General features: G+C 46.1%; 1 protein-coding gene across 4 annotated transcripts in view; it reads right to left on the bottom strand.

The window, feature by feature from the left end:
- Positions 1 to 25,276, bottom strand: part of LOC119178459 (tubulin monoglutamylase TTLL4) — a 116,700-nt gene that overhangs the window by 28,160 nt on the left and 63,264 nt on the right. For all 4 annotated transcript variants that reach the window (XR_005110709.2, XM_037429665.2, XM_037429666.2 and 1 more), the window contains 5 exons: positions 14,963 to 15,097; positions 8,260 to 8,296; positions 6,652 to 6,746; positions 5,997 to 6,105; positions 3,640 to 3,850 (listed from right to left, as the gene is read on the bottom strand). Coding sequence is in view for 3 of the 4 variants with exons in the window: in XM_037429665.2 (XP_037285562.2) it covers positions 3,640 to 3,850; positions 5,997 to 6,105; positions 6,652 to 6,746; positions 8,260 to 8,296; positions 14,963 to 15,097 (587 nt within the window). In the remaining variant the exon portion in view is untranslated. The remainder of the gene's footprint in view (positions 1 to 3,639; positions 3,851 to 5,996; positions 6,106 to 6,651; positions 6,747 to 8,259; positions 8,297 to 14,962; positions 15,098 to 25,276) is intronic.

The following is a 25,276-nucleotide window of genomic DNA, read 5'->3' as shown; positions in this document are numbered from 1 at the left end:
AAGAACTTTTTTTTTCAAGGCCATTGTCCCCCCTTAAGCACATTCTCATGCGATAGAAACATAGAACAGCTTTATTTGGCTAGGTTGGTGAAGTACTGTGGGGATAATGTTCCCTATTTGTTTTATCAAGAATGAGGCATTACATAGATTGAATTATACTTAGTTACATAACTAGTGCAACCAATATGGTGTCGACAACACTTTACACATGAACAGAAAAGACTGTTTCCTATACCTCTCCGCTCTGCAACTTCTGTAGAGGCCCAAGTGATTTGGCTGACAACGATGTACTCCCTTCGAATTTGGAGTTGCTAATCTGCCCTGTACACTTTAATGTATAAAAACATCTGAAATTTTTCGTTAGAGCCTTTCAGACCTTTTGATCAAAAACGGCATTACCCGGCACGCCCCCATGTATGCCGAGTAGGTTCGAATCAGTGCTATCGAAAGTCAATCCATTTACGGCCATAGTGGAGCCCTAAAGGCAGCATTCCTTCAATACCACGATGAGTGAAGCATATTAAACACATTCTGGATATTCTCAAATGAATACATTTGCTACCATAGCAGTTTAAGGGGGGAGGTGGCATTGAAAAAAAAACTTTTTTATTTGTTGACCTACAGCAATGAAATTCGGCATGCATACTCATAAGTGTCTCGAATAGGAAAATATACAGTTTCATCATGATACCTTCAGTAGTTCTGAAGTTACATAATGCTACATGGTCCAATTACATGGTCCAATTACATGGTCTGCTCGTGGAAAGCCTAGCGCTGTAACAAAACATGCCCGGAAGCTGCAAATTGTGTTGATCTTTACTCAAAAGAAAGTGACAGGGTATGGCACTCTCAGAATTCTTTAATAAGCTCTCCTTTTTTTTTTTTTTTTAGAGATCATCATGGCTGCCAACACACATTGTCAGAAACAGTGGCACGGACAAATCATCGTCTAGAAAAAAAACAGGGCCATAGAACAGAAATTGAAGATTGCTGTACCCACAAGCAGTGTTCAGGGATTCAGGAAAAAAAAAAGAATCAAAATCCGTCCAGTCATTCCCGTGCTACTCTTTCCACGAGCAATGCACAATGTCCAAAACACACTTGTGAGAAAAAGCCTGTCGAAGTTTTCGACAGGCTTTTTTCGATGAACTTTTTTGTTTCTCGTTGGATATTGATGAATATTGGCACAGACACTAAGAATGACCTCACAGTGCTCCCATAAAAGTTTTGAAGCGATACCACAAATACTTTATCAGAGACAAATTATTTCTTCATTGAACCATGTGGAGGGGCTGAGCCTAATGTCAAAAAAACAGTATTGAGAAAGCTGCGTTTAAAGTATCAAATTTTCTTTACGTTTCTAAGACACCTAAAAATTGTGATCTCAGGTTTGTCTTGTGATATTTGACTTCTTTTTATGATTTACTCCTTTTCATGATTTACAAAGAACAAGTATGGATTTCAAACCCAAGTTCTTTGTATGAAGGAGGCATGTGATAGGTATGACAGAAAAGATTGTAATTGAATAAAATGATATACTGAAATTATTACACATATTTTTTGTGCTGAAGTTGTAATTAGCGTAATTAAGTACTTGATTACAAATATTCACTGAACCTTTATTTATTTGGAGAGAGGTTTATTGCATCAGAAAAATGGATCACACCATGACAGCCTATGCCTTATTTCCAATGCCTTCTTTCAAAATAACAAAGTTATGGGAAGAAGACTGGTGGCACAGGAATTTTTAGCACTATAATTAATGACGTGAAACAGGCATATAAAAATTCGTGCCCCTGATTCATACATGCTATTTTGCCGCTCTAGCCGTGAAACGCATCATCATACAGCCGGTCGCGGAAACTCTAATCTACAGCAATTCATTAACCTCGGAACATTCATAGACATTCGTGGCGATATCAAGCATGGCTCCAAGCACGCCTGAATCACATCACAAAAGCTTATTGACAGCACTCCATATGACCGTGGGGTGCGCGGCCGCGTGGACAGTGCATCCGGCGCGTAATGCACTTGCCGGCGGCGTTCGGCGACGATGCGCGGAATGTGTAATTACGATGACAAAAAATCGGCGGGCACGGCGCTTGGCATCGCATTTTCGAGTGACGATGCACGAAACTGCTAGCCGTTGTTCCGAGCAATCTTTGGCAGTGAAGGGGGGGGGGGGGGTGATGAGCTTGACTGTGTTGTCCGCTGCCGATGCGTAAAATGCCCGTACGTGATTCATAGGAGCTAGCGAGTTATGTGCTACATTCCTTGCGAAGAAGCACGTCGCCAAGAGTGCGCTTGCGCATCGTTCCTGCCCGCAGTCTCGCTGTCAGCGGAGTTAGGGTTAAAGCCGGCTGATGACGTGCGGCACTCGTAGACCGCACGCCCGCTCATAGTAACCTGATCGCGCATCCGATTACTGCTAGTAACTAAAGCGTAATTATATTATGCTCGTAACTAAAGCGTAATTATATCTTAAGTGATCATCAAGCCGTGAACACGTCGCGAAGTAGCGATTTTCGAGAGCCATGTCCTCGCGACGCACAACCAGCAGAATACGATCTTCCGGAGCGAGCATCGGGTCAATGGCGAGGCGAACTGAGGCAACATGGCTACCACGGCCAATCAAGGGCCTCAAAACGACCGTCAAACATTTGCTTTTTGTGTGCTTGTTGTTAAAAGGAGGAGCCAGCTGAGGCGGGAAAGTTAAACCCGGAGAAATGCTCTTTCCGATGAGCCCAAGAAGTCGGCTCCCGGCCTAAGCATGGCGAAGGTATAATTTTTTGAAAATCACTGTTTTCTCGCCATTTCCAGAAAAAGTTTTGCTATCTAGGTGGGTGAAACGAATTTTCCAAAAGACTTCTGAATGGTTTTCAGTGTAGATATTCTGGAACCAGATAGAAGAAGGGTTCCAGAAACTGAAAACTTGAGTTTCAAAAAATCGATTTTTTTTACATTTTTCGTGATCCCAAAGCCGCCTCCACCCTTAAAAGACACCATAACCGTAATGCAAAAGTGTGATGCGCTCAAGCATATAAAAAATTTGAAGGGAGCATTGTAATTAGACATGGGCCGTATTTGTCTTCGGGAATTTCGAATAATGAAAACTCCAGTGCCAATCAAATAAAAAGAAAACACTCTTTGAAAAAGATTGGAAAGTTTCAATATTTTTAGAGTATTCGCATGAGCCTAATTAAACCTTCATACCAAGGGAGGGGGGGGGGGGGGAGATATCGTCTCCTTGGGATGATCGTTTCGATTCCTCTTAGCAGTATGGGGCAGGCTAGTTCAGCTGATACTACATTTTGAATGTAATTGGCCGCATGGTTACGAAAGGCTGCAATCACCAGCAGTGGTAATTAACTGTATAGTGGTTTGCAAACACGATCTTTTCTCATTTTTGGGCAACGCAAAATGTCGGGCGATGTGGATATTTTTCGTGCGCCTTGAGATCCATATCATAGAGGTTATAACGAAACCCCCCACCCAGTCCCCTTCTTTAGCATCAATCAGCAGAACACCACAGCTGCGGCACCGCTGCCGCAGCTGTGGTAATGACCGCAGCTGACATGGTAATGACTCATCCAGACAACTTTGTAAGTAGGCTGACAAGAATATGCTGAGCACACAGACCTTTGTGCCTCTGGTGGCCAAATCGCCTCTCCCAAGCAGCCAGTAGAAGGTTGTAGTAGCGGCGGTGGGCAAGCAGGGTCACATCTCCGTGGCGACCCCCCGGAAACACCCGCTTGAAGGAGCCGCAGCGCGAGAGCTCATCTTCGCTCTGCACCAACACCCGTACATCGTCGGGCGTCAGGCTTTCCAGCAGGCCAGAGGTCTCTTCTTCCTGTACAGGCATACATACATGCATGAGCACTGGGAGATGACTTAGACTCCAACCAAAAGTTTGAAGAAACCCGGCGTTTCGAAACCGACTTGGTTTCTTCCTCAGGGGTGACTGCGGGACTTCGTAGCAGCGGCTTCTTCAAAGCACTTGCAGGGCGGATAATGACCCTCGTTCTCTCGTTTTGCCGTGGAGCGCAGTCCATCAGTATACACTGGGGGAAGGGTTCTGAGAGAACAGTGGATCTTATGGGCTGTCCATTGTATGTGCCACGGCTGGAGTAATAACCTTCTCCTCCAGTTCGGCTCGCTTTCAAGGATGGTCGTTGCTTCGAAATCCTACCATCGTTGAAAGCGAGCCGTACTGAAGGAAAAGGTTATTACTCGAGTCGTAGCATATACAGAGGACAGCCCATAACATCAACCGCTCTCTCGGAACCGTTCCCCCAGTGTATACACATGGACTGCGCTCCACGGCAAAACAAGAGAAAGAGAGAGAGAGGGTCATTATCCACCCTGCAAGTGCTTTGAAGATGGCGCTGCTACGTAGCCCCGTAGTCACCCCTGAGGAAGGTTTCGAAACGTCTGGTTTCTTCAAACTTTTGGTTGGAGTCTAAATCATCTCCCAGTTTCATACCCAACCAGACAGACTTCTGTCGAATGTTTACATTTAATGCATGAACGCCTGAGCCACACAGCAGCCACAGATCGCGCAGCGTGTGTGTTCCAATTCTGGTCAGCATTGAAGACATGTTACTTTGACAAACTAAGAAGAGCGCCTTTAGATGAAGTAATCAAATGCACTGAAAATGTTTAAAGGCTAACTGTAACGGAATTTGGCACTCCGCAAAAAGTGAATATACAGTAAACTCTCAGTAAATGGAAATCTGTTAAACGGAACTACTACTTAAACAGAAATATTTCCTCTGCTATGCTTGGTTTCAGGCTTGTATTCCGCACCTATGTTCTTCTCTGAGTAAACGGAACATATTTTCCCAGTCCCTACATGTTCCATTTACTGAGAGTTTACTGTATAGGTTGTCTAGCTAGAGGTAGTGCTGCCTGCCGAATGTCGCCTTCAAAATAAAAGCACTTACCTTAAAAAGAGCTTGCAAACGACAGTGTCTTTGAGACCGAAACTAGAAAAAACGATGTCATTACGGCTGACCGGAAGCGACGTGAATGACAGAAAAATTGTCTGCTCCACACTCCTCAAGTACGCACCTCACGAATGCGCCCTTTAGTGCGTGTGCCTTTTCTATGTTACCTAAATTAAGAAAACTGCGTGAATATGCCTCTTATCGAAAGCTGGTCCGGGCTTCCCACTGGTGGGTTTTCAGTGTCTGACCACCGTTATTCAATAACGCTGCTTGACTTGAACTTGACTTGCCATAGACTTCAATGCAGCACGAACGAGTTTCGAGTGCGCTGTCTTTAGGTAGCACAAAACGCCCAGAGCGATTCAGCGGCAGGGAGGATTGCTCACAAGGTGCGATGCGACAACGTTCTGTAGTAATCGTCTTATCCGGTTCTGTCCGATTTGCATAAGCACACTGCTAGAGCTCTACGTCGTCTGCTTGCTGGCAATTATAGCACAAATTATAAATTAAATACGCAACTGCAAGATTTTTTCCTGTCGTTATCGTATCTTATTGTATATATACAACGTATTTATGGCCGATTGCAGCCAGGTAAAATTCCGTTGCAGTTAGTCTTTAACTTGTGAATTCATGCCTTGTTGCTTGGATAAAATTTGAATTAAAAATTTACGAGAAGCAACTGTCGGTGCAGCATTTTGACACTTCGTTTGCAACAACACCATGATGTGTGTGGTGCTAAAAGACAAAGGATAGAGGAGGTTTCAGGAACTCCACCTAGCGGGACAATGTGAACCCACAGCTTAATAAAAGTCAACGAGAAGCAATTACTGATTTCCTCTTGTGCTGGCCAACTTCCCACTATACTTCTTAAAAGCTTGATAAGGAACTACCTTGCTCGAAAGTGAAATAGCCTGTGCCATCTTTTGACCTCACTCGCATTTTTTACAAACTTGTTTACTTTGGCAGTGCCATTAAGCATCGTAACAAAACTTAAGACTGCCATTGCGTTATATCGAAAAATGCAAGTAAGCGTGTTATAGAGTGACTCACCACATCCATTAGGCTTGTCTCATAGTGCCGGTGTTTCAGGTGCTCAGCTGGGGAGAGGGAGTATGTGTGGAGCAGAGGGTTCAAAGAGAGATCATCTTGTTCTTCCAGACTGGGCAGGTGGGGAGGAGAGAACACTTATTAGGGTCTTGCATGCACTTTATGGTGGTTCGCAAATACATCTGAGAAAAAGAACGAACAAAAAAGTTTTTTATCCAATTTGCTGCTTTTTCTTCTAATTTAATCTGATTCTTTTACCATGGAGTCGAAATGACATAGTAACCATAAAATAATTTGAAACATTGAAGTCGTGAAAAAGTTTCTCTTGCTCACAACTTGCACATTGAAGCGGAAATATTACAACTAAGAACAATCAGTCGCACCGAGGCAACTGAACATTCTAGAAGATCCTTGAATTTGCACACTTGCTGCTCTAAAATCGCATTTTCTCGTGGAATCCCAATCACAAAAGCTCCGGTTTTAGAGATGGGCAGCACTACTTCATGGACGTCTGGCACATTTTCTGGCCCTTTTTTTTTTCTAGCCATTGTATTGCCAGGAACAATTGTGGAGACTTGGCATACATCAAACACTAACAACAAGCTCAGGAAACTTTCCAGCTTATTGTTGTTCGAAACAAACCCGTCCTGTCTCTCACCCGTAGCATTCTAGTAGCCTCTCGTCAAGGTCGTCCTTGAGCTGCTGAGGCAATTGAAAGCCTGCCAGGTTCAGCATGTCCTTCACCACCTCACTCTGCAAAGGAATGAGTGCATCAGAATGACAGACTGAGAATACCCATCCGGAAGAGTATCGTCAATTTCAGTATGCCAATATGTCAATTTATAGCAAAGAAGCTTACAATCAAAGATACCACAAAGAAACACTGAGCTGTATATAAGACAATGATGATAAAGAGAAAATTGTCATCTACTCACTTCAAATGCAAAGTTCATATGAATTCCACAGGAATAGGTCTGTGTTCCTTATTGATAAAAATAAAACTGAGAAAAGACCTTGTGTGCACACAATACACTAAGCGAAGAAACAGGTCTGTGCCCTGACCCTTCCCAGAAAATAATGCTACTTTAGAGCAGCTATTGATGTTTTAGAGGTAGATATTAAATTTGCCATACATTACTCTGAGTTCAGACCTTGTGTGCACACAATACACTAAGCGAAGAAACAGGTCTGTGCCCTGACCCTTCCCAGAAAATAATGCTACTTTAGAGCAGCTATTGATGTTTTAGAGGTAGATATTAAATTTGCCATACATTACTCCGAGTTCAGAGTGTTGTCGAAGCATCTCATCAATGATAATATTTCTTACGAAATATATTTAACAGACAAAAATAAATGTAAATTTCATGAAGCAGACAATGGCGGGTTGTCAAAAATGAGCTGTGAAATGAGCTACCGTTTAAAATATTATTTGTGCCAGAAATCAAATCAAACCAGAGAATGCTGAGCACCACATTTTAGAAGTAACCACAATACCATATAACTGCTGCCAAAAAAGCAGCAGCTGATTGGTATGAGATGCGAGCAATCGTGCTCATTTTCACATTTCACCACACTACCCTGCATGTCTGGCTGAGAAAAAGTAAACAGTCAAATGAACTATACGCCTAATATGCCAGTTCTTGTTGCACAAATGAGATCAGACCTGATAATACCACACACTAGTAGCACACTGGGATGATTGCACACAGATTCTTTTCAGTTTCTTTTAAACAGTAAAAGTTCGTCGGTATTGTTTTCTCGGTGTCATTTCGGAGTAGGTTTAGAACAATTACTAACAAAAATTACTGCTTGGAGCAGCGATTATCTTTTGGAGCAAATGGAGCAGCACATCCGTCACTGCTATTGACAATTATAGTGATGTTTGCACAATTGCATGCAAAAATATTTACTATATTCTTTTTAATGCGAGAAAATGAAAGATCATATATTACTTTTTTCTGACTTACTAGAAACTTGCTTGACTTGCTGGCATTTCACAAATCATTTTCATGCTGCTGTGAACTCCACGAAAAAGTGAAATCAGTTTTTTGAGAGCTGCCCACCTCATGGTTACACCATGTCTGAAAAGAGTATTTTAACCTCTGCAATACCTAGTGACTGCTCTTCAGACGTCTCCTTGGGTCCGAATAACTGACTGCTCTTTAGACATCTCCTTGAGTTCTACCGTGACCAAATGTATTGTAAACAGGTGCAGGTCTCATGTGCGTTGTTACAGTATGCACTATGGAAAACAAAAAAAACATACCTTGACTGTGTAGTCGACTGGTGTTGCAGATCGTAAGCTGTGCAAGAAAAAAGCAAGTGGAGGTGAATCAGAAAACTAATAATTTCAGAGAACATCACAATCAGAACAACCTAACTGCAGAGCTGTAGAAACAGCTGATTCCTCCTCACCTCGTAGCTGATGCCAAGACTATGATCAGTGAATTATTTGCACTAATAACAATAGAGTCCAGAACAAAGCAATGACCTACATTGCATCAATTCAGTCGTAATGCGAGCTTGAACAGTTCTGCCAGAATACAGAGAATGCATGTGGACACTTGAGGCTTATGTGTTTCTCTTCGGTGAGGATTCCTTGCACAGTAAACAGAATCTCTACCACTGCTGTGGCATGGACCTTTATTTGCCAGGCATGACACACATCCCTAAAATCACCAACAGCTTACCATGATGCCATGCAATTTAATGGCACCTTTTCAGACAGAGCTAATTTTTTATTACTAAAGTTCACTCAGTTATATCCTATATAAAAAGAAGCTTAGACAAAACTTGCTAACTTTCAGCAACATTTTTCTTGACCGTAACAGCCAAAAACAGGCAAACATGCGTTCACTGCATTTATAGAATATTGAAGTACTATACAGTTGATCCTGAATTATATCAAACTCGTATATATCGAATTATTGGCTATCTTTAGGAGTATGCGAATATGAAGATATTCAAATACGAATCGAACATTGAATAATGAAGAGGTGCAATTTATTTCCACCAGTAATCTTCTACTTAATCATATATTTAGGTCAGAAACAGTACAATTGTTATTATAGCCAGCTTTGCGCACAAAAATTTTTAAAAAATGACATCATCTGTACTTCCCAGAAAACATAAGACTGTACTGTTTGAGCTTGTGACTGTGATATCCTGGGTTCTATCCACATGCAGAACATACCTTTTGTATCTTTTGTATCTTAATGTGGTAGTACTTTATTACAAAACAAAAAGCTTTCATACCAGCTACCATGATCACCAGTCAGCATGAGGCCACTGATGTGATTGTGTTAACAGTTAACACCAATGTACTTGAATCTAAGTGATTATTAAAGCAGCCTAGGTGGTCACAATTCATCCAGGTTCGAACACTATCAGTTCTAGCTCGAAAGACTCCGACATTAAAGTTTTCTTTCTAATTTTTTCCCCGGTTCTCACCGACCAAGCCACCGAGAAATATAGGAGTACTTTGGGTGTTTTTCAACCACACAGCTCAACTCGTTATCTCTATTCCTTCCGTTGCCTTTCTCGAAGACAGCGCTCGCCATTTTCGGATCAAGAATGCTGTGTTGCACTGATAGCTGCAGTGCTGTGACCGAGGTGTACCGGGTGCGCAGTAATAGCGCGAGATAAATGATCACTGACGTGTGATATAAAGACGCCCCAAATACGCCTTTTTGCAGATGGAGCCACAACTCTCATCGACCACGGCACTATTTTGCCACGTCACAACCCCTTTCGACGCAGTGGCTGTAGGCGGCAGTAAACTGATGTTAGCAAAAGAGCGAGATCATAGCAACAGTGTAACGGAGGGCTGATTGCAGGAAACATTGCGACGCAAGCGCAATGTGCATACGACAGATTTTCATAGGCGCTGTCGGGAACACAGTGGAACCGTTAGCAACGAAAAAGTATAAGTGATGACACAATTGTAATGATACCAAAAGTGCATGGCCTTTTCTATGTTTACCATTGCGGGGAAAAACAATAACTAATTCACATGACCATATCTGCTATTATACGATCATTCCGAAACTATGAAGAGAGTATTACATGATGAAGTAGCGGCACAGCTGATGGACGACTCGTCAGGCTTCAACACGTGCATGTACGCTTCTACGGGGATCCATTAGAGAAAACTGGCCTGGCTATACATGAAACGTGTTACCATCGTACGTCAAGCTGAGCGCGCCCTTAGCTAGTCACGTGCACTGCATCGCCTATTAAGCTCACTCCACCAGCGCCACGTCCTGTGACATATACGCGTGCACTTGCCCTTGCGTAGAGATTTTTTTCTTCGTGCTTGCTCAGCACTGAACCGAGCAAAGGTGTGAAGACTATTTCCATTGCAACGGCGGCGAGCTGCCTTCGTTTCCACAAGCGATTCATTGCAGACGGCGTAGTCTGTACGCTTACATGAACCGTAACAGCACTGAACCACTAAGCCACACATACTGCGATGCAGGCAGTACATGATTTAGATTTATTGAGATGTTTATCATTGGTACGTTTGTCACGATGCATGCCTTGCCACCGCATTTGCTGGTAGCCGTCATCACGCTCCTACGAATTTCCATGGAGGCATCACCACACTTGCGCTAAAGTCATAGTTATTGCATGATCTACTGAGGCTCTTATGCCAAATGCACCAAATCGCAAGTTCTCTTATGCCAAATCGCCATATGCGAACGAACACTCGTGAACCTTGAATATTCAAAGAATATTCAAGTTCAAATATTTAAAATTTTCAAATATGTGGTTATTGAATCGAATACTAATATTACAAATGCAATATTCGCCGAATATTTGAAACTTTCTAAATTCCCATGCAAAACTATGGGACTCGCGCATACGTATATCGAACTCTCGCATACGTATATCGAACTCTCGCACAACTAGCATCCATCATATCAAACTCTCAGCCTTACTGAAGCCCACAAAGTCAATTTTTTTCTGACAAAAGTTGATCATTTTTTGGCCGCGTTCTATATATATCTAATCCTTCCTAGCGCGAAGGTGATGAAAACAAGGTGCTACTTTATTTCGTTGATCTGCGCAGTCCTTGTAAGTGCACTAGTAAGTTTGACGTGCGATCTGCAGGTTTTCATGTGTAGGCATAGTGTTTTTCAAAGAAACCGGTTATCGAGGGCTCCAAAATGAAAATGCAAAATGATTTGGCAACGTCATTGCAATGTTCACATTCCCTACCTCGTTTGTTCCTACACAATAGCATACGGGCCTGAAAAGCATGGCCTTCCAGGTGGGGAACCTCGTGACGTTTTTTCGATGCTTTCGGTTTTAAAATGCAGATCTTGCAGTCTATGCTTTTTCTAGCTTTCCCCACCAAAGCAGTGGCTACCTGCTACAAAGCCACAAGGCTCGCTAGCGCCTACATGCTGATGGTAGGACGGTTTGTGGGCAGCGTTGTCTTCAGTAGCTCGTGGACTTGTATGCTTTTCGCCTCGTTCCTGATGAATCCTCATTCGAACGAAACATTGACCTGCTCGTAGCAATAGAAAATGTGACTGGTGCTTGCAGAAACGTGGAGTAAGGCAAAGTCGTAAACTGTCTCCTAGCGAGCTTTGGTGCCAGGTGACGACACTGGGTGCATCATGACCGCTGACAACGGTGTACGGTAGGTGGCTCGCTGAATTCTGCGACTTATTAGAGTTTCCGAGCACCATCAGAGAGCGAGCGACTTCATCGATGCAAATCACGACATGAAACAGCGACTACGATTCCGATACCATAGCTGCTGTTGCCAGTGGGGCGGAAGTGTACGTGCGGTTATAAAGATGCCACCGTTGACCAACCTTTTACTGCGCTAGAGAACCTGCATCGGCGTTAAGCATCAATCAAAGCTGCTGTGGCCATGAGAGCTGAATTTGTTTATTTGGAAAGATTCAATGATATTGATGATTACTAGAACTTACCTGCACGCAAGAGCAAGACAAGTTTACGGACTATAAGTGTGGTAATTGCAAAAGAAAAGGTGCCCTTTTTGTTCTTTATCATACTGAGATCAAAATGTTATGCTAACACTCTTTACGATTTCTGAAAACTGTTTCAAGGCCTACAATGTTTTAATTGAAGCCTTATATACACATATTTTGTTTTTCAAATTATTGATTGATTTATGGAGTTTAACGTCCCCAAATCACCATATGATAATGAGAGGAGCTGTAGTGGAGGGCTCGGGAAATTTTGAACACCTGGGGTTCTTTAACACGCACCCAAATCTGAGCACGCCCATAGAAAATGCAGCCGCTGCAGCCGGGATTCGTTCCCGCGACCTGCGAGTCAGCAGCACAGCACCTTAGCCACTAGACCACCGCGGCGGAAATCTTTTAAATTATTGATATACAGTTGACGACAGATTTCCCAGACCCTCTAGGAACTCCAAAAACATACGGAAAATCAGACAGTTCGGAAAAACCAATGCGCGCTAAAGGGCACCTTTCTTCAGGTATTTTAAGCTGATAGAGAGGGTAACGGCAGGAGCACAAAATTTTCGTTAAAACAATGTGAATTCATTGGTTAGGTGGCTCTGAAAAGAGCCGTTTGTGTAAAAAAGAAGAAAATAAATTCGATGTGGCCGGTGCACCTCATTTGACACCACTTTAACCCAGAAAAGTCGCTAATTTTCTTCTGCACGAAATTTCACTTACCCGCGATCATATCTGCCTCAATTTTGGTTAACGTCATGCTGCCGCTTTACACCTATGACAGTGTCATCACTGCTCGCCTAGCTGTCTAGGCGCTGCCTCTTCGACCTCGGTGACAAAGTCGTCAGAATCCTCCGTAACTTGAATGATTTCGTCTTCTGTCAATTCCGCACAAATCTCGAAGTCTTTGTCTACATCAATGAAGCCCTCAAAGGTTATCCCAGCTGAAATTCAAGCGCTGGCCATGCACAGGTCGTCGAAGGCAACGTCTGTCGACGAAAGTTCTTGACACACACTATGCTTGCCGCTGTGGCAGGGGTCACCAGCAAATGCAGCTATATTCTCTGGCAGCAGCTTGTAAAACAGTCCAGTTTCGCCACAGTTGAAAACATCATCTAGTATAAACTGCTGAAGCAAGGACTGCCTCCTTTCATTCCGTTATTCAGCAACTACAGAATCATCGAGAGCGCCGCTTTCCCCGCACATCATCTTGAATTTCAAGTAATTGCGGCTCTTGAAATTGTGAAGACATCCATCACTGAACTCGAAATCCCTCATGTTCATCCGAAGCTCAAAAACCTCCGCTTTCTGCTTCATGATGTCACCTGACACCGGGATTTTCTTGGTGATCATGACATTGAACCACACAAGTCGCGCTTCCTAGAGCTTGGGGTAAACACCCTGACTCGCAATCTCCTTTGCAGCCCAATTTGATTTGGCAGCCAGTTCCAAGATCTTCGCCTTATTCTTCATGAAGTCTGAAATACTTTGCTTAGAAATTCCAAACTCCCTCCCCGCCTCTGCCTGCAACCGGCCGCTTTGGACTTGGTTGATGATGGTGGCTTTCTTTTCCATTCTAAGCCTACGAGAGGGATTTGTGCGCTTCGAAGACGCAGACAAAGATGAAGGAGCAGTTGGTGCAGTTGAGAAAGAGCAGTTGGGCAAATTTGCTTGACGAAAAGGCAGCACCAAACAGCTACAAACTCGGTGGATGCGGACGCTCCGGATACGTGACCACTGATGATAACGCACTGCAGCACATAATCTACCGCACAGCTGACAGAACAACACTTAACAAACCCAGTGAGGTTTGTGGTTTGACTGGGCTACGGCTGGCAACGAATTGGCATGCTCTAAATTGCGACAATCGCGGTTTCGAGAGCACAGTAGCCGCGATGCTGCTGGCCACACTGATCCACACCTGCAATTCACAAGGTCCCTGGATAAAACAAGTTTGCAAGGTAGCAACCCCCCCCCCCCCTTTCCTCCTCACTTATGTTTCTAAAGCGCCCCCTAGAAGGTTCAAAACTTTCATAAACAAGTGAATGTCTTGGTTCAGGTGCTACGGTGAAGATGCAAATGACACAAATTGAAAAAAAAAAAAAAATGAGTAGTAGAATAGACGGTTACCTATATGAATATGAACGGTAGAACACAGGAGCAAGGGGAATGTGTATTACTTAACTGGTGACGTTATGCAGTTCTACATTTTACACCACTAGCCATGGCATCTCGCATCGTGCATCGTAGTTCACCCAGTTTTCCAAATGTGTTTTATTCGTGGTGTGACACAGTGGACGCGCTTCTTGCTGCATCCTATCAGTGGCCACAGGACGTGACGTTGTGATGAGTGATTACAGCCGGCTTGTGCACACTCAAGGATTAACTACAGCCAGACTGGTACGAACGCTCGACTAGCAGCACTGCAATGACAGTTTCTTTTTTTTTCAATGAGCCCATTTTGACAATCGTAATGCGAGGTAATTTTAGTACGGTGTGCGGATCTTCCCAAAAAATGAAGTACTACAGGTGAGGTGTCCCGAAACAGCGCATTTCGGCTCCTTTATGCCACGTTCTAGAGAAAGTGGCACAAACTGGTCAAAATGTTCCTGAAGGTGCATTCATTAAACCCTCTTGCTATTCTGTACGTTCATACGCACAAGTATTTGTAGTAACTGTCATGCACTAGACACGCGTTATACCCGCTCCTTGCGTTTCAACAACTGACAGATAAACTCGCTTCACAGATCTGCATCGGCATACGTTGACGGCTTTGCACGAAAACGATCGCGTGAAATGTTTCATAGCTACACTTCACGATATGCATCATATCAGATAGCACGAGGATAGCTGACAGAATACTTTGTCAGCCTAAATGAATTTTAATTGTTTTCTTCCAGCTTTATTCATTCATTTTTTACGTATTTATTAATTTTTTTCGTTTACCTTGGTGCACAGAGAAACCTGCCATTAAAGGCCACAACCTAGAACTATGCAGTGAAATCGCCCTACCTGGGAGAGATGTTGACCTCCAGGAGCCACGGCTTTAGCTGCTCGTCAAGCAAGATGTCAAAGCCGAACAGCTCATAGCATGTGTAGCGACTAGACGTGTGCCTCTGGATTAGCCGGTTCATGGGGCCCTCCGCACTGCACGAGGGAGTAGGCATGGCGCAACAATCTTGAGAAAGCTACCCTTTTTCTTTTTTACTTTTTTGTGTGTTTGCGCACGTCAAATCACAAAAAGCACCGCTTTGCAGTTATCACCAAGATATCAGTAAAGAAATAACAAGAGCGAAGTAGAGGCTACTAACAATCATGAGCACACGGAAGTGTCTAAGCTGTGTTACACAGCCCAGACACTTCCGTATGCTTATCATTACAAGCAGCCAAGCAGCACTAAACAACAGGATAAATAGAGGACGCAGACCAAGGTGCAGTCATGCTATCTCTCTTCATCTTGCTGTTTAGTTCTGCTTATCTGGTCGTACTCTTGAACCAACCAGTGTAAATATACACCCTGTGCGTTCAAAAACTCTACTTTAGAGACTATTTGAAGCAGCACATAAAAAGATTGCTATGTATGTGCTTTTTACACAACCGAGAAAAAAGGCAACACATTCCTCAACAGCCCAACATTTTTAAAGTGTGAGCAAACAAAAAAAGCAGCTTCATGGAATGCGATGTCATATATGGCAGCAATACTGTGTCCTTTTATTGTTCATCTGTACAATGCATCCGAGAACAAGAATCATGAATGGCGACACAAGTGGCAGAAACAGTGTGACATCAATTGATGCTCGTTAAGGGGAGAGGCTACCATCGAATACCAACTTTTTTGTTTATTGAGATATCTTAATGAAATTTTCAGGATAGACTTATAGCAAAAGCATTAGAAGAACTACAAAATTTCATCAAGTTATGTTCACTGGTTTTCAAGTTACAGCAGAATATCAGTGCACATGGTTCTCTTATTCCAGGCCTGGAGAACTTTCAAAAGGTGCTGGAACTGTGAAATTAACTATGATGATTCCCAGATTGATACTCCAGGGGGTAACAGAGCCCTTTTTTGAATTTCCTTGCTGAAAAGTTTCAGCAGACCATCAAACTTTGTGTTCGTGATTAGGATATTATCAATCAAATTTTGATTAAATATAATAAATAACACACACAATATATTGAAAAAATGGGCTTGTCACCCCCTCAGAAATTTATTCATGTACATAATAAAAAAAGACTTATGGAAATCCGACGAGTGGTTCCAGAGATATGGCTGGAATAAGCAGCCTCACTAGCCAAAAAAGTCATTTTGAGAAAACGACGTTTGAAAGTTTTGAGCACATAGGCAGTTCTAAAATGAACCTGCAGCGTAACTGGAGGTGTCCTTTGGCACTCTCTTTCTTTGCCGCCTTTCCATCTTCTCTAGGGATCGCTTCTTAGCCTTTTTCAAGCGCAGAGAATCTTTCTCGGCTGCCCGTTGAATGGCCAGGTGGCCAGGTGTTAGCCCCACTGATGAAGCTAGCTCTTGGGTGGCCCTGTAGCAGCCAGCATTGTATCTTAGCACTGCATCATGCAGTGCTGTCTCCACAGCAATCAGTGACGCATGCTGCTCTTTGGGTATGAGGGACCACAGCACAGAGTGAAAGGACTCTGATGCATTCTGCGTCTTTGCTCCCAGGCAGCGTTGCAGAAGAGAAGCCTGTGAGAGCCTCTCATAAATGGGTAGAAGTGCATCTGCAACATAGCGTGGCAGCTTGTACGAATGCTTCGGAGGTGGAACACCGGTAATCTTGCTGGCATTGTGACGACACCAGGAGTCTGCACCCTCTGGGCACAAGTCGTGGTGCGGCTCCTCATCCGTCGACGTCACATGGTGGTACGATGCCATCACTGCCCGCCGCATTGCAGCCACATCATCGGAATTGTTCCGTAGGGCCCAGCCATAATAATCTGTCAACTTGTCGATGAGGGCCTTTGTCAGCCTGCCCTTCCCTCCCAAAGCCTTGTCACTTTTCTGCACAAGGTTGCGAAGTGCAGTCCTTATCCTCTTCTGAACGTGGTTCAGGCATTCCTCTTTTGAAATGGGGACCAGTCCATAAACATTTTCTTGTACAAGGGCAGAGAAGGTGGCACTATCTCCATCAGACACGAGCGTTGTGTAACGGAGGTTGTGCTTCGACAGTGAGCGTGAAAAGAGGATGATAGCTGCCTCAACCTCCATTCTCCCTGATTTAGAGTCGGTGTTTTTCTGGCACACATGATTCTCCAGCCAGCATGCATAGTCTGCGTCTCCAGGCTTTGGCCCTACTTGGCAACCAAGGCACTGATTAGACAGAACAACGGCGTCCAAGATAAGGCCCGTATGGTATTCGATGATTGCCCCGACTCCAATATGGGATGTGTGCCCACGCTTGTGCCATGTTCCATCATAACAAACTGTTATATCCCTGGTGAAATATTGATCCATCCATTTCTTTGTAAGTGGCTTTTACAGCAGAAGCAGATTCTGCATAGAAATTTTCTATGCATTGTGTCTGCGGTTCCCTGAATTTCTTCAGGTGCTTCTGAAAGGTCTTGTGATGGAGGCCACGATGGGGCACGTTGTGGGGTCTCGGCGAGACGAACGCGCGCCTCGCCACGCCACGCTCTCGGAGTGAACGGACACAGTTGACGCGGTCGGTACAAAGTACAGAACGTACATACATTTATTAACTAATTTAGACGACGATATCGTCTGCCGAATGATACACCAATTTCAACTAACACGCTACGATACAAACAACATATCGCAGGGACACACTAAACACACACTAACACACCCAACACACTAGCACATACCCAAGGCGGCGCCGCCAACGCCTGACTTTCCACGTGGGACCCCGGCGCGAAGCCCGCGGTGCCGAGCACCGGGGGGCCCACGCGACAGACAACCGTTCGCGGCAGCCGCCACGCGCCGAAGAGGCTCACCCAACGCTCGCCCACCACCAAGGCCTGCCTTCCGCCAGGGGCCACCACCGGCGCTACCACTCTACCAACAGTGGTACTCAAAGCAAACACAACGCCATCTATCGCCCGGCGGTGGTCACCACCGAAATAAAGCCTTGGGGCGACACACGTGCGCCACGCGGCGCAGACAACTTTACCGGGGGGGTGTCAGCACCCCCACATTCCCCCAACCTTAAATCAAACCATATCCCGAAATAAAAAAACTAGCTACACAAGCTTTAAAAAAAATGACATCGCACGATTATAATGTCCTTGCACCACGACACCGCCGCTGGTCGACACTGCTGCACTGTCCGGCTAGACTTCACCTCAGTACCGGCCCCGCAACAACAACGTTGCCGTCGGCGCGACGATCCGTCACTAGCGCCGACACGTCTTCCAGTTGTGACCAGCACTCGCGAGGGCGCCGGACTGCAGGCAGTTGCGCAGGTCCCAGGCATCTCCATCGCCCGACCTCACGACCGCATTCCTGGCCAGCGACGCTGACGATGTGCAGGACAGCCAGCCATGGATAACATCCATCCCGCTGAATACATCAACAAAACAAAACTCGAAAGAAACAAAGGAGCGCGGCCCAGGGGAGGGAGCTTCAGGCTTTTCGGCCACGTGGTACGTTGGTCAGTACTGCTAGCTAATACATCGGTGGCGGCCGAGACGCCCATCAAAATAAAACAAAAATCACTTTTCCTAACTCGTGCTCACAAGAAAAAAAAGTGAGGGAAGCAGAGCGCAACACCTCAACGCTACGATCCACCTAGTTGTGCCACGTGCGACAGGCGGCTGCGCAGAGCCTTAGGCCTAATGAGTCGCTCGGCAACAACCGGCATCCACCCAGCACCCAGTCTAGGCGCAGAAGAGGCAGCCGCGAGGAGACGTCCACTCTGTGAGGTGGCCCTATCGCTCGCCGCACACAGCAGCTTACCGAGTGACCGGCGTCCACCGCCCCGGGCGGTGTCACGACGCCTCGGCGTCGAGCCGCAATACCAGACAGCAACGACGCCCGGCTCCCTGAGCCCAAAGATATAGAAGAAGCTATTTACAGAAAATCGGACCACCCACGAGGCTTCCGTACTCACTCGCTTCGGGCCTGGCCTACAAACCACGTGCTCTAGGCCTTGCTCACCCCAGGATGCGGACCGCATGGCTCTCGTCCTAATTCAACAACGTTTTTGAAAACTAACAACAACAAAAATAACACTTGCGAGCAAAAAAAATAAATAGAAAGTCAACCTGCCGACAAATTGAAATGCGTTACAAGACCAATCTCCTCGCTTCTCAACAAAGCACACCACCGACGCTAGCAAAAAAGTCCCCCCTAGGCCTACTCTACTCCGGCTCTAAACAAAACCCCTGTACCGAACCGCAAAACTGTCGTCCGATACTCCAAGAGCTCCACGTTGGGCAGCCAGTGTGGGGTCTCGGCGAGGCGAACGCGTGCACCGCCACGCCACGCTCTCGGAGTGACGGACACAGTTGACGCGGTCGGTACAAAGTACAGAACGTACGTACATTTATTAACTAATTTAGACGACGATATCGTCTGCCGAATGATACACCAATTTCAACTAACACGCTACGATACAAACAACATATCGCAGGGACACACTAAACACACACTAACACACCCAACACACTAGCACATACCCAAGGCGGCGCCGCCAACGCCTGACTTTCCACGTGGGACCCCGGCGCGAAGCCCGCGGTGCCGAGCACCGGGGGGCCCACGCGACAGACAACCGTTCGCGGCAGCCGCCACGCTCCGAAGAGGCTCACCCAACGCTCGCCCACCACCAAGGCCTGCCTTCCGCCAGGGGCCACCACCGGCGCTACCACTCTACCAACAGTGGTACTCAAAGCGAACACAACGCCATCTATCGCCCGGCGGTGGTCACCACCGAAATAAAGCCTTGGGGCGACACACGTGCGCCACGCGGCGCAGACAACTTTACCGGGGGGGTGTCAGCACCCCCACAACGTTCATCGCTGCCCAAAAGTTGTTGAGAGCTGTTTGTCCCTTGCCTATTTGTTTTGTTGCCATAATGGCTCTTACATTCACATCAAAGGCCTTTGTGTCATCCTGACGAGATGAACTCCATGAGCTTGAAACTACTCCACAATGCAAGCATACTAGCTCAAGCTTTGCAGCAAGTCCAAGTTGGGTGCCTCCTCGTACCTTCATCCCAATCGCGGTGCACCGGTGGCACGGGGTCCGAGATAGCAGGTCGTCTAGGGCATCCATTTGCACAAGGAAAAATTTTTCGCCTTCACTTGTAGCGGTGGCAGCTTCATGATCGCGCTCCATTGCCTGAAATTTCCGCTCCGTCGCTGGCATAGCGCCAAGTTCTCTTTGCACAGCAGCGCGTTGTTGATCCGCCGCCTCTTTCTCCTCGCACATCAGGAAACTTGTTCGCAAATGCACAGTTGACGACGCGATCGCACTCAAGGCTGATGAAAGAGAAGATGCGGAAGCCACTGTCGATGAGCACGAGACACCAGGCGCACTTGTAACGACAAATTCTTGCACCGGCGGAGCAGGAGTCCCGTTGCTAGGCGCGTCGATGCGACCACTCTCTTGCGTAGATGAAGCAGAAGCTGCCCCACAGGTACCGTCGGCGCGATCACCGTCGGCGCACGTGCGAGCGGAGAGCCTCGCCGCGCGGACAAGCTTCATAGCTCGCTTCCTTGCACCGAACGATTGTAGCGTCTTCTTTTTCGTTGGGCGCATCGTGAGCGAACACAACAACGGTCTCTTATAGACGGTTGAAAATCGTCTCGTAAAGACGGTTGAAAATCGTTTCGAAGACAGTTGAAACGTGGAGAGTATGCGAACGGCTGCAACGATACACGGAAGCGAGCGGAACACAAAGACGCCGGACGAAGGAGCAGCAGACGAGCGGCCGCATCGGCCGCATTATGCGCAAGAGCGCTACGTCATCGCGCGCAGCAGCCAATGGCAGTGGCGGGCTCCCCCGCGTCCTTGGGGAGCGCGCACTTCGCCCAATCCCAGCTGCGCGCCTCAGCCGCGGGAAACTTGAAAGCTCTCGCGAGCCCTCCAATCATGAGCGGCTTGCTCCTCTCCTGCGCTGCCGCCGGCGACGCAGGTAGCGGGGAAAGAAAGAGCAAGAATTCACAAACAAAACAACACCAAAATGGCGGCGCTCCATCGAGCGGTCGAGAAACTGCGATCACGCCAAGTTGGGGTATTTTGAGCGCTCGCGCGCCGCTCGAGGGCCGCCGCGGCATGTTCTAAACTTTATTTCAAATGGTTTTGCGATGAATTAGACGTTGATATTTACAGAAAAGGTAGTTTATGACACATACTGCCCGAATATGTGGTTTGCCAAAAATCGACTTTTTCGCGATTTTTCGGTTTTCAAAGGCCGCGTCCCCCCTTAATATGAAGCAGTTATGCAGTAGCCCACGCTCCATTACTCGCTGATCTTACTTTACCTGTCACACCCAGTACTCGCTTCACAAATACTGTTCTGGCTCATATTTATTTTTAAGTTGCATAATGCAGCAACTAGAGGTAAGTATGTTAAACAGACAAATCAGTTTAAAATTAATGTGAAAGTGCCACGATAAGTGATTTTTATATCAGTAGTTTATTGTACATGGACTTGCCTTTAAAAACCTGTGCTTAGTAACCGTTTTTTTTTTTTTTCTTGTGTACAGTCGACGACCTATTTTTTGGACCCGACAGAGACCACGAAATAGTCTGAAAAATCGAAATAGTCTGAAAAATGAACTTTGCGGGCGGCAAAGTTCAAGGCTCCATGGAACCAGGCAAAACGAAACTTGATGCCAGTCGCAAAAAGATGTATGCAACTTCTCGCCTGTTTGGTGAAATTGAACAACACTGTCTGGGCTTCTTTTACCTGTGCTGACATCACACAGTAAGTGAGCCTTTAGCATTTTGCCCCTATCAAAATGCTAACTCCATGGCTTCGATCGAACCCGCGGGTTCTAGAAGTAGCCAAGCACCATGACCACAGAGTGCTACTGAGCAAACGCGAACAGCAGCGAGCATGTGACGCGCACGACGGCTTGAACACATTCGGCCCAATACAGTATAACGTCGTTACAACATACCTATAAAGTAAAGAGGATTTTAGTCTTTTGTAAAGGGAGTACAGTAGGCTCCTATTAAATGAAACTCTCTTAAATGAAATTGCTGCTTAAATGGAGCAACTGCCCTTAATATGTTTCGTTTCATACATGAATATTATACCCCTATTTATCTCTCAGTAAAGAAAACTCCTCTTAAAGGAAACACATTGTCCTGGTTCCTTCAGGTTTCCTTTAAATGTATGTTAAATTCATCTACTGTTACAACAGAATTTTATGTAAATGTGTAAAAAGTCTGTTATAACAAAAGAGAATTGCAAGTCACAAAACACAGCACGATTGAATAACGCATTTATTTTAGATCTTTTGAAAAAAGCTAATCAGCTTTGCCTACACTGTGTGGCGGACAGCTTTAGACACTGATGTATGCGCCTCCACTGTCACAAGTGTGTTCACATCATCTGCACCTGTGGCCTGTTGCGCAAAATAGTTTTTCTGCCCTTGAATATAGTCCAGGGCCTGAGAAGTGGACACTTTCTCGGTTACAGTCTCTGAGGTGCACTCTTCAGTTTCGTCTTCAACCTGCTGATCTGCATTTGGCCCACTGCGGTTTTGGGCAACAATTTCTTCATCTGTCAGGTGCTCTGAGCTGACAAAGTCATCATCCACAGTTACATAATTGGAGAACTGCTGGCTCCCAAAGGCCTCCTCGACAGCCGACCAGACACTGGGATCTGGTTGGCCTTCCAGTGGCAATGGGTCTGTGCAGTCACTGTCACCAATGAAAAAACCAGCTTTTCTAAAGTAATTTTGTATTATTTCTGGCTGAATCCTTGCTTGCATCGTTGAAAGTACCTGCACAGCGAATCTGAGGTCTATGACCGAGTCTTGCTTTTGCTGCATGTCAAAAAGTAAACGCTCAGCAAGGCGTGAGCGATACGTTGACTTCGCCGAGTGCACAATGCCAAGATCAATAGGCTGCGCCTTTGACATTGTGTTAGGTGGGAAGTATACGACCTTAGTTGCATGTAGCTGGGGAAGGTGCATGTGGCTCGAGCAATTGTCAAAGAAAAAAACACATTCCTGTGTTGGTGCATCTTGCTGTCAAAGTCGAGCAACCATTAGTTGAAGATGTCCATGGTCATCCAGGCACTTTTGTTCGAATGCCAGTCCACGGGAACGCACATGTTGCGCATGCACCGCAGTCTTTTTGACTTGCCTATACAGTAAAAGCTCGTTAATTCGAACTTCGCGGGGATGCCCAATGAGTTCGAATTAAACCGAATTCGAACTAACGAAATTCACTGAAAAAACAGCAAGAATTGAGATCGGTTTGTTTGAAGATGAGACAAAATATTTATTTGCGAAAGTAATCTGTGATAACTTTCTGCTTCCTTTCTTTGAAAGTGATTGCCATCGCTTTGTTTTCCAATGCGCGAACGTGGCGGAAGGCATCCTCTTCATCTTCCTCGAAGCTGAAGAAGAGGCGCGCGACACGCATAGCCTCCATTACCTCCGAAGCTGTCGGACGCGTCGGCGCCTCATCCTCCTCGTCCTCACCCACGTCGACGACGAGTGCTTCCTCGCCAGTCACCTGGGCGATGATATCGTCGTCGGTGATAGTGCCACAGACCACTGCACTGCGATCTGCATCGACGTAGTCGCCGAAGTTCACGTCCCCCAGCGCATCCCGCAGTCCGGCAGGAATGACGTCGGCCTCACGCTCATCGAGCTCGCCCGCTGTGCCCTCAATGGCCACACAAAAGCCACTGTGGCGGAAGCAATTGGCAACAGTTGTTGCCGTGACCTGATCCCAGGCCCGCACCAACATATGCATGGCCGAGAGCAGCGTCACGTCGTAGCCTTTTGTACCGGCGGCGCACAACACCAAACGCTCCAACATGTGGCGCCTGTAAAAGCATTTCAAGTTCTTAATGACCCCTTGGTCCATTGGTTGCAAGGCTGCCGTTGTGTTCGGCGGCAGAAACGAGAGCTTGATCGCCTTCAAGTCCACATCAACCACGTGCGCTGAGCAGTTATCGACTACCAAGAGCACGCTTCTGTGAGCTAATTCAAACTTGCGGTCAAGCTTTATCAGCCACTGTTTGAATATTTCCCGCGTCATCCATGCCTTGCTGTTGGCTGTATACTCTGCCGGTAGTGTGCGGATGTTCTTGAAGCAACGAGGCTTCAGGGCCTTCCCTATGATCAGCAGCGGTAGTTTTTCTGTACCATCCATGTTTGCTGCGACCAAGACAGTAACGCGCTCTTTGCTTCTCTTCCCGCCAGCACAGGTGTCGCCTTTGTACGTCAACGTTTTACTTGGCAGCAGCTTATAAAATAATGCCGTTTCATCGGCATTAAATATATCGCGGGGCGAGTACTCTTGAAGCAGTTCTTGCAAAGCACCGCTTTGCCACTTTGCGCATGTCTCGCTGTTGACTTCTTTGCCTTCACCAGACACAGTGCGGAACACAATCTCGTGTCTCTCTCGGAAACGATGAAGCCAGCCCTCCGAAGCTTTAAAATCATCTATGTTGAGGCGAAGCGCGAAGTTTGCTGCTTTCGCCATAACGATAGGGCCGCTCAGTGGGATGTTTTGGCTCCTCGTTTCCTTGATCCACGTGAGCACTGCGCGCTCCAATTCGGGGTGCTTCGCTGAGCGAAGCCTCTTGCGACTGCCGGTGAACGCATCAGTTGCGTAGGCCTCCTCAATCGCTCTCTTATTCTTGATATATGTTGAAAGAGTGCTTTTTGGGATTCCATGCTTCCTTGCGATTTCAAGCTTGCTTGTTTTCCCACAGTCCACTTCACAAAGGATTTCTACCTTTTCCTTGAGCGTTTTGGCGCTCTGTCCTCTTCCGCGAGAAGTCATGTACACTAAGTGCGGTATGCTAGGTCCAGCAGTCGAAGGCAACACCGTCACAAAACCCACGGCACTGAACAACTTCGTAGCGTTGACGCACACGAGGCCTAGCGACTGAATGTGTGGCACACAAAGCACACGGGGAGGCGTCCAACACGACCACCACACGATGCGAAGAGCGCGCGCAGTCGCCCACAGAACACCCACGCGTAGCCTGTCGCAGTCGTGCAATGACGCCACGTGGCCACGTATCCAGGCACTAGATTGGATTGGATTGATTTGCGCTCAGCCCTTGCGCCATCTATCGTAGAGCCGTAAAAGCTTGCGGCGGAAGCATAAAAATACTACCACGCAGCGGCGCGCAGTTCGAATTATCAATAGAGGAGCCG

Source organism: Rhipicephalus microplus, chromosome 1 (genome assembly GCF_043290135.1).
Source record: "Rhipicephalus microplus isolate Deutch F79 chromosome 1, USDA_Rmic, whole genome shotgun sequence".
In the NCBI taxonomy this organism is placed as follows: Eukaryota; Metazoa; Arthropoda; class Arachnida; order Ixodida; family Ixodidae; genus Rhipicephalus; species Rhipicephalus microplus.
The sequence above is the reverse complement of the archived record's forward strand: the minus strand, read 5'-3'. Positions and strand labels throughout refer to the sequence as shown.